At 51.7% G+C, this 9,234-nt stretch overlaps 1 protein-coding gene across 1 annotated transcript; it reads left to right on the top strand.

Moving 5' to 3' along the window:
• Positions 1-4,881: 4,881 nt before the first annotated feature.
• On the top strand, positions 4,882-8,093 carry RAB17 (RAB17, member RAS oncogene family). Its single transcript, XM_009285134.1, has 5 exons — positions 4,882-5,038; positions 6,448-6,599; positions 7,040-7,165; positions 7,374-7,467; positions 7,981-8,093. The coding sequence occupies exons 1-5, from the start codon at positions 4,882-4,884 to the stop codon at positions 8,091-8,093; spliced, it is 642 nt and encodes a 213-aa protein (XP_009283409.1).
• Positions 8,094-9,234: the final 1,141 nt, after the last annotated feature.

Here is a 9,234-nt window from a genome sequence, read left to right as displayed (position 1 = left end):
CCGGGAAGCAGCCCCGCATCCCAGCCGCAAAGGGGCATCCACTGTGGAGGGCGGCACCATCCTCAGTGGCTCCCTGCCTGAGAGAAGAGATTTTAGAAAGACTTAGGAAGCCCTCTGCCCTACCCCCATCCTCTCGGGCAGCCGAAGAGCTGCTGCGAAGGTCTTAGCAGAGCGCTTGGTCTCACCCGCAGCCCAGGGCAGCCTTTCTTTCTTGATGCCTTATTTCTCCAGCCCGCTCTGGCTGCGCAGTTAGTGACCCTTATTCTCTTCCCCTTAGCTTTGAGGAGGGCTGATTGCATTGAGAAATCAGTACTATGTAAATCTAACAGTGTTTACGCATTAAGTCTTTGCAGTTGGGATTTTCGTATCCCCTGGTAACCTTGGCTTAAAGGAACTTTCCAAGCAGCCGCACTCCTACACCAGCACTATGAGAACTTTAGCAGGTAGGAGGAGGCTCCTAAAAGCAGAGGAGTGCATTGAGCTGAATACTAGACAAGTTAATGGGGGAGGTAGGTACATGACCACTATCTGGGGGGAAAAAAAAATTTGAATCTGAAAGAACCTAAAGCATTGTGTCCAAAAATTGCAGGGCTAGATACTGCAGACTTACACGGCTGGCATTGTGGTCCTCTTTTTTCCGAGGAGCTGATTAACTGTGGTTCTTGTTCACTGCTGCACCCTTGCAGAAACTCAGCAAATGTCTTTAATGGTTTTAGGATCTTCTTAGAGCTTGTGGTTTAAAAAAGCTTAGACATCAGTTAGACATCATTAAACGTAAACATCATTAATTTCCCAGGAAGTTAGAGTCTTAAATAACAGTTCTCAGTAGCTCCATCCCCAAAGTTATGCATTTCTTTTCTTTTTTTACTATTTTCCTTTGGAAATAAAAAGCTTATCCCCTGACCATAAATATACCAGGATCCCGCCTCCCCAGGTTAAAAATACTGCAGAGATATCAATTTATCGAGTGGCGAAAGCCAAGCCCTTGCTGTTGCATTCCAGTGCAAATATCTACTCTACCTCATGTTTCTGCTTTTCATTACTAGTGTTTATGCCCATAAAACACGAGTTTGAAAGGATGGTCCTTAGAGAAAGTCCACTTTCCTGCTAATTATAAACAACTGAGTCACCCTCATAAACAGATTTGTCAGGTTTCTTCCTGGAAACAGTGAGGGCAGGCAGTTCATGTGCAGTATCACTGATCTGGCACAGCTGCCATACGTGGCAAACAGATTACCTTTAAGTTGATTTACATTAAACCAGTGGGCTCCATAAGGGAAGCTGGTTAATGCTGGTTGGAGCTGCCTCCACACCATGCACCCACCCGTTGCCCACCGGAAGGAGAGAGGAGACATTGAGACGGTGGGACAGGCATGGCTGGCCGAGAACACAGTTTCCTGGGTGCAGTGATGCTTAATCCTCAATTAGGAGGTGAGAAATGATCTGCGTTGCGGCTGTTTCGGTACTCACTTTCTAGGTGAGTGTAAGATCAGGCAAGCCCGTCTCAAATATCTGCTGCTAGATTCAGCTGTCACAAAATATTAAGCTGTATCTGGAGACTAAATCTGCCAACAGGATTTTTACAGTCGATTGAAGAGAAATGCTTGTCTAGACTAATCTCTAGCTCTTTATATTGAATCTGAGCAGGTTCAGCTTTCCCTGCCCCTTGGCATGGCCTCTAGGCACGAGGACAGGACTTGTAACACCTCAGCTATTCCCCAGGCTGCTCCCTAAATTGCTGAGTTATTCTTTACCAGGATCAAAGGAAAAATCCCCAAAATCCAGCATCTAAGCAGTCCCAGTTCAGGTTACACCTCAGCCTTTCAAAGTCTGCATGGGAAAATTTGCTAAAGTCATTTTGCAGAGAAGCATCAGTGTCTTCTTCAGAGTTTCAAGTTTGTAGTGAGGTAAATCAAACTTATTCTAGTTATGCCAATAGAAGCTTTCTGGCATGCAGGTGCACTCTGCTGGGGCTTAACTCACAGAAATCAGCAGGAAAGTTGCTTTAAATGCTTTTGCTGGTTATGCTCAGTCAGTCCCAGCCTAGGGAAGTCAGGGAGGTTTCCAGATGAAGAACGAGCTTCTGCTTCATCGGCAGCGTGAGCTGAAGGAACAGGGATGCTGTTTGCTGCAAGGCAGCAGCACCCTTATCTGTACCCAGAGCAGGCATCAGTGACCCTGCCGGAGCAGCATCCTGGGTTTGCAGAGCTGACTGTAACCCTAAGCTGGGTCTTGCTGACAGGGTCTTCCCCAGGGCAGGGAGCAACCGCAGGAGGGTGACTACTAGCCACATGAGATGTCTGGAGGGCTTTTCCCATAGTCCCTTAGCCAGTGAGCACAGGGTTTTACTTTGTACACTCCTTTTTCAACAAAAAAAGGAAAAAGAAAACAGTTTCCCCTAAATCCTGTTTTCCATTGAACCAAAACAAAGCCACTTGTTTTGCTTCCTTGCCATTCTCCTCGGGTGGAAAGGGAGATTCACCTTCTGCCTCTTAACATGGAAAAGAAATTGTTTCAAATGAGCTTTGGCAAAACTCCCCGTCTCTAATAGGTGTTTGCTGGCAAGAAAAGTTTACAAGGAAATTTCTATCATTACAGTAATTCTCAGGTGAGCTTTGTTCCAGCGTCAATACAGCCTTCTAGGGTTAAACCGAGAGCAGCAGAGTGAAATATTGAGAAATTGAGTTTAATATAGACAATCTTGGGTGGTTTCATGCAGCTTCTTGCTTCCCTAGAGAGTTTTATGTTGTATCGCCTACGGTAGCTAACGTAACTGCACAGAAAGGACAGCAGTCTTATTTCCAGGCCTACAAAGATGCAAATGCATGTAACTAATACCATAAGGAGCACCCTTATGCTGTGCCACAGGGTTTACCTTTTTCCTGCTTAAAAAATGTAACCCACCCCTAACTAGCTGTTCTGCACAAACTGCAATGCCGCCCAATTCATCACTGGGCTGTATGAGCGGGGGAAGAAGATGTTACCCCTGTTTTTTAAGGGGATGAAAGCCCATCTCACCAAGCAGAAAAACCACCCGCATCTAAAGATACAGACCCGGGTTCAGCCAGCACCGAGGAATGCTCTTAATAACAGCCTGCTTTGATCACAGCTCAGGGAAGGGAGAAGAATTAAAGGTCTGGAGCCTGCCAGATTGCAGGGGGAAGACAGGCAAAATAAAGGAGGCACGTGGGATGAGCAGTATGTAGGAACAAGAGGCTTTTGTCAGATGAGGGAGCCACAGAGACATTCATGGGCTGGGAGCTACATTGCTAGCACCGCTGTTAGGTGTCTTTATAAAGGTACTTCTTGCTCACCTGCAAGTTCTGCATGCCAAACTCCTGTGAGCCCCAGGTAGAAATTGGAGTAATTGCACCAAATCTTCATTATAAGTCTTGCAGGTGTCTTGCTCTCTGGCTGACCAGGGCTTTCTTGAAAAGCATGTGGAGGGAAGCACCCCACGCCAGTAGTGTTCACCCCAGCAGCATTCACCCCAGCATGCAATAGCAGTGAGAGTGTCAGGACACACAGGCAGGGACCAGCAGCAGGACACTAACATTTTAGCATCCTTCAGAAGGCTCCTCTGCTGCCTTTGGGTGTTAGAAGGTTAGATCTATACAGAAGGCACATCCCATCTCTGCACACAGCAGTTATGGGCTTGCTGGTGGCATATTTCCCCTTTGCTGCTGCGTGTGAGGTGGGATAAATGCATGCAAGGTCATCTCATGCCCTTCTCCTGCTCAGTTCAACACCCCATGACCCTTCATCTTCAAGCTCTGCATGAACCTCCCTCTCTCCTGCATAGCTCTCCACGTGAGCTGAGTAATTTTAGAGGAGGAGCTCTGAAAGGAGGAGCTCTGCAAGGAGGAGCCAGGGCAAAGCTTTGGCTAGCTGCAAGACAGTGTTACTCACTGCCCTTCGCTGACAGCTCCTGCTGACAGCAAGGCAGTGACACTTCCTTGAGCTCAAGGCTGGGAGAAGGGCACACGTGCCATCCAGGAGGGCTCACATGGACTGTCCTCTTCCCAGGGTATGGCCAACACTCTGCAGCGGCTCTCTTCAAGTCAGGTTTGAGGTGACCACCGTTATTTCGGGCCATGCTCCCCCGCCGTCCCAGGTCACCATGCAGCATAGCTCTACCCTGAGTGATGCAGAGTCACATTCCATAGTGCAACGGTCACAAGGGCGTGAGACTTCACGGGCTTGGTATGCCCAGGGTTTCTTAATCCACGATGGAGGAGCATGTGCCATCTGCTTTGTGTGCTGCTGTCCTCAAGGGTGCTTGAGTCAGGTCCTCTCACTCCTGCTTTTTCACCCTGGTGAGCAACATGCTGATTGAAGTTTTGCTACCACAAAGCCCATCAGTTCTTGGGGTGCCCAGCCATCCCCTGGGCAGTGTCTTTAGCAAGCTGGTAGCAGCATCACCTCCATGCCTGAGCTAGGCTCTCCTGGTATGACTTCTAACCAAGACCCACAATAAGTGTGGAACATCAGCCTAAGCTCTTCACCAGGACTTTGGGGAAGGAGGCATACCTCAAGAGCAAGGCACACCCATAAGTGATGTCCCTCTGCCATTAACTTTCTCCAGCATGTCCTCTCTTTAAAGGAGATGCACCCAATCCAATCTCCTTGTCTACATCCAAGAAGTACTCTTGCATCAAGTTTCTTCCTAAACATCTCCACCCTCTGGTCATAACTGACAGTGGCAGATGGATTGATGTATTAAATTTGATTCAGGGTATTAACAGTTTTGTTCTAGCCTATTTTGAGGTTAAACCCCACCTGCCCTGCTGCCACCAGTCAGGAGTTGATGCAGGAGGCTCAACTGATGGACCTGGGATCACCGCAGACATGTTTCGAACGGAGTTGGTTTCCTTGCAGGACATGGCACAGAAAGCAATGCCGGGCACCTCCCTGGAGGGGATTCGCCCCACCTACATCTACAAGGTTGTTCTGCTGGGGAGCACATCAGTGGGAAAGTCAAGCCTGGCCTACCGATACGTGAAAAATGACTTCAAGGAGTCTCTGCCAACCGTGGGATGTGAGTGAGTGGTTTCAATAGCTTGATGGCTCTGGGCAAGAGACCAGGCCTGTTGCCCTTCCTTGCAGTGGGGTGGGATGCAGGAGAACAGGTTGGTGTATCCTGCAGTAGCACAGACCCACTTTTGAACATGATACGGAGTTGCCCCAGAGCCAGACCTCCCCCATCACTGTCACCTTCAGATCTCTGCAGCCCATTTTCCTCAGCACTAGGCTGTAAGCAAAGCCACATCCAAATTGCATGTTTGGTTTAGCACTGCTTTTTGGAGGCAGATGAGCATTGAAATGAGTGAAACCTGGGGTCCAAACTGTGTGGCTGCATCTGCCCTATGCATGCTTGGTCCTGTGCTGCCCTCACAGCTATTCGGACACCCCAGGAAAGTCTCTCCTGTACATGTGCTTCCCCAGCCTCAGTGGAGCAAGAAGGTTCTGGCTGAGGTGCAGGTGGACAGGACAGCCCAGGAGGCGGTGGCCAGCTGCAGCAGGACCCCCCCAGCACTGCCTGATGGTAGGCTCGCAGCAGTGCCTTGTTCCTCCAGCCTGCCTGCAGAGATGAGAGCGCAGCCCTCCCCACGCCCTGGCCAGGCTGCAAACTCCATGCTCTGCCCCACTGGCAAAGGGGAGAGCATCTGCCCCTGCGCGTCCTGTCCTGACAAACCATGCTGAACAACCCACATCCGAAGGCAGGCCATGTGCATGCTCGTGCTTTGATGAAAACCATCTGGAGAGCTGCGAGAACCCTGCTCCCTCTATACCCTCCCTTGGGCCAAGACACCTGCTGGGATCAAGCTGCCTCCCCTGTACATTCACATCAGCACAGCTTCCTACAGCACCTAGACATTATAGATGTTCGTTTTACATGATATACCTGGGTTTTGCCCTAAGAAGGCAAGGCAGGCACAGAGGTTGTGGTCCCACCTGCAGCCTGAAGAGCTAGCTAGTGGAGGAAGGCGAGGTGCTGCGGAGCTGCTCCCCTTGTCCCTCTGCCTTGGCTCTGGCTGGTCCACAAGCAGCCATCTGCTCCCTGGGAGCAGGGATGGAGGCTCCCCTCCAGTGGGAGCCCTTTTCAGTAGATATTCCTATCCACAGCTCTCACAGGTCTGACCCACCAGCAAGATGGAGGTGGCTCTTTATCTGCGGGCTATTCTGCAAAGCTCAGAGCTATCTGACATCAAAACTGGTGTGCATCCACCAAATCTGCTGCCAGGAAGGGCTCCCAGCCTGCCACAGGCTGCCCTGCCTTGCGGCATGCCATCCCATCAACAGTGCCAGTGCTTATGAGAAACCCGTCCCAATTTTGTGCATTAGAGCATTGTTACCAGCCCTTGGGAAGGGTTTGACCTCACGGCAGTGGATCTGAGCTCTCTGCTCTTGCTGCAAGTGAACATGCACCCTGCATCTTGCTTGCAGGCTCCTTCTTCACACAGATGCTCAACCTGGAGGTAGCCACTGTCAGGTTTGAGATCTGGGACACGGCAGGCCAGGAGAAGTACCACAGCGTCTGCCACCTCTACTACCGGGGTGCTCATGCTGCTCTCCTCATTTACGACATCGCTAACAAGGTAAGCGATGTAATGCTGATCCGGTCCATACTGAAACTATGCTATGCTGCAGCAGCACTGGTGGGGCAGAGGTGTCCAGATGATGGTGTTTGTCCTTGGTGGAGCAGAAAGCGGTACACGAACACCACCTGAGAAGATGAATGTCCCACCTGGGACATGCCAGGGGCTGTCCCTGCCCTTGCAGGACCACACTACCACCCCAGGGGTGATTTCTGCTGCCATGCAGAAAGGGTGCATCCCATCCAAGGCTGATTTATCCCTAAAGGTATTTGAGGGCCGGCAACCTGTTTCCCTGCCCCCTCTCTAGGGCAATCAAAGCCTCCTCACCACATCTCTTCCACCCCCTTTGGTTTGGTGCCACCCATCCAGCTTTGCTATGCCTGAGGCAAAGGGATAAATCAAAACCAGATCACTGGGTGGTTTTGTCTCCATCTCTCCAGGAAACACTCAACAGAGCAAAGCTGTGGCTGAGGGACCTGGAGAAGGAATTTCTTCCCCATGAAATCGTCATTGCTTTGGTGGGCAACAAGACAGACCTTGCTGCTAAGCGAGAAGTCACCACTGAGGTGAGCACCTGTGGTGAGCTCCCAGGCCCCCTCATCACCCCCTCACCAGCAAGCACTGGGATATGTCCTAGCAAAGCTGAGAATTTAAAAGGCTTTCAGACACCTCCAAAGTCCCTGTACAATTATTGACCTGCCATGAAATGCCACTGTAACCGAACAAGCAGCCCCAGAGTTGGCTGGGGAAATAATTCTGCTTGTCTCCGTCTAGGAGGGGGAAGAGTTTGCAAGGACCAAAGACCTCCTGTTCATGGAGACATCTGCAAAATCCAACCACCAAGTAAATGATATCTTTATGGCCATAGGTGAGTTGTGTGACACCTCACCTGTGTGGCAGGTGAGAGCAGAGGTGGGTGAACCGCAGGCCCCAAACCTCTGTTTCAGGGCTGCAAGCACTTTCCCTCTCCCAAAGCTGACCCCCTTCATTGCTCGTGCTTGCCACCAAGGTCTGCTTCCCTGCCACTCCAGCCTGCGCCACAGCTGGCAGCTTCAAGGGTCATAGCCACAGCAGTCCGTGGTTTCAGTGCAAGGTGTCACACCTCTTGGGGCAGACGGACAGACAGATCCATCCCAGGATGTTCCAACATCAGAGATAGATTTCAGGCCCTCACCCAAAGCCACAGTTTTCTTTTGCTTTAGTACCTGAGCTAGGTGTAATAGTGTCCCCAGCGTAGCTGTTTGGTAGAGATCTAACATTATTACTGTGGGATGGTACCGGTGGCCATCAGTGGGTCCCCTGGGGTGAGATGGGACAGCCACTGCATTTCACCCCACCGGCAGGAGAAATGAGCCCTTTCTCACCTTGTGTTTCTTCGTAGCCCAAGAGCTCCTGCAGCGGGAACAAGAGAAAGCATCTGCCCCGTCCCCGCACGGGAGGTCAACAGTCGACCTGGGGGAGAGCGGGGCGAGGACAGGGTGCTGCCGGCTCTGAGAACGAGCAGCTCTGGACCTCAGCGGTGGCTGGATGAGGTCTCCAAGAGAGCAATGACAAAGCAGGGGGGATGCAGAAGTGCAGGGGCAGCCCAGCCCGACCACCCGCCCTCTTGGAGCGAGGTCAGAGCCCATCCTGGGGTCATGGGGCCTCTTCAACCTTCTAGCACTGGCTTCATCCAAGAGGTAAAGCACAGGGGTTTCTTCCACCAGCTTTCCACTTCCAGAGAGCAGTGTGACCCGCCAGCACCACTGCCACCATCCCTGACTGGTGACATCCCCCAGCCCCAGCTGCACGTCAGCTCCTCCATGTCCCTTCCCATCTGAAAAGTGAGGGCTTAACTTTCTGGAGCGAAGCAGGTGCATTCCAGTGGCTTTACACCCAGGCTGCAAATAAAGAGAATATTGCCCTAAAGGTGTTATTTTGCCTTCCTGACCTGTATGTTAGCCCACAGGTGGGGACCACAGGAAGGCTGGAGGTGGCAGGGACCATAGCCAGTGCTCCCCTCACCCTACTGGCCCCTACCCGAGCCATTACAGGGGTCACAGCCTATCCTTGAGAGAAATCACCGATTTATTGCTGATATAAGAGCTAGGTCTGGGGGCAGAGCAGGGCCAAAGCAAATACCAGGCATCGCGGTAGCCTGTGCCTTGCCGGGCCTCTCCTTTGCGCATTATGAATTACACTGCAGGAACACGCCTTGGCTGGAAGAGGAGGAAAAAAAAAGCACCCGGGCTCTCTCCAAAAGCATGCTGGTGCCCAGCAAAGCCGGGGGGTGTCAGGCTCAGGGCATATATTGCCCTTTCTGGGAGAGCTGTGGCAATGCTGGCATGGCCACAGGCAAAGAGCAGCACCACTCACCCTGTCTGCAGGGCAACGTAACCGTTGAGTTTTTGGGGCATGCCCTGATGGTGACACCAGCCTGTGGGGCAAGGCTTGGCTGGGCTGAGCTCTGCCACAAGGCAGCAGACACCCTTGAAGATGTTCCCCATGGAGAGGAGGGGACCACAGCACCCTTTGTCCAGGTTTGCCAGGTCAGCTCCCCCCTGAGGACCCCCCCCCAGCACCCCACACCAGCTGGGGACACCCACCTGCGATGCTTCCCCAGGGTTGACCCACCCTGGAGCAGGACAGGGGCTCC

Source organism: Aptenodytes forsteri, unplaced genomic scaffold (genome assembly GCF_000699145.1).
Source record: "Aptenodytes forsteri isolate BGI_AS27 unplaced genomic scaffold, ASM69914v1 Scaffold264, whole genome shotgun sequence".
NCBI lineage: Eukaryota > Metazoa > Chordata > Aves > Sphenisciformes > Spheniscidae > Aptenodytes > Aptenodytes forsteri.
This window is presented reverse-complemented; position numbering and strand designations above follow the sequence as displayed.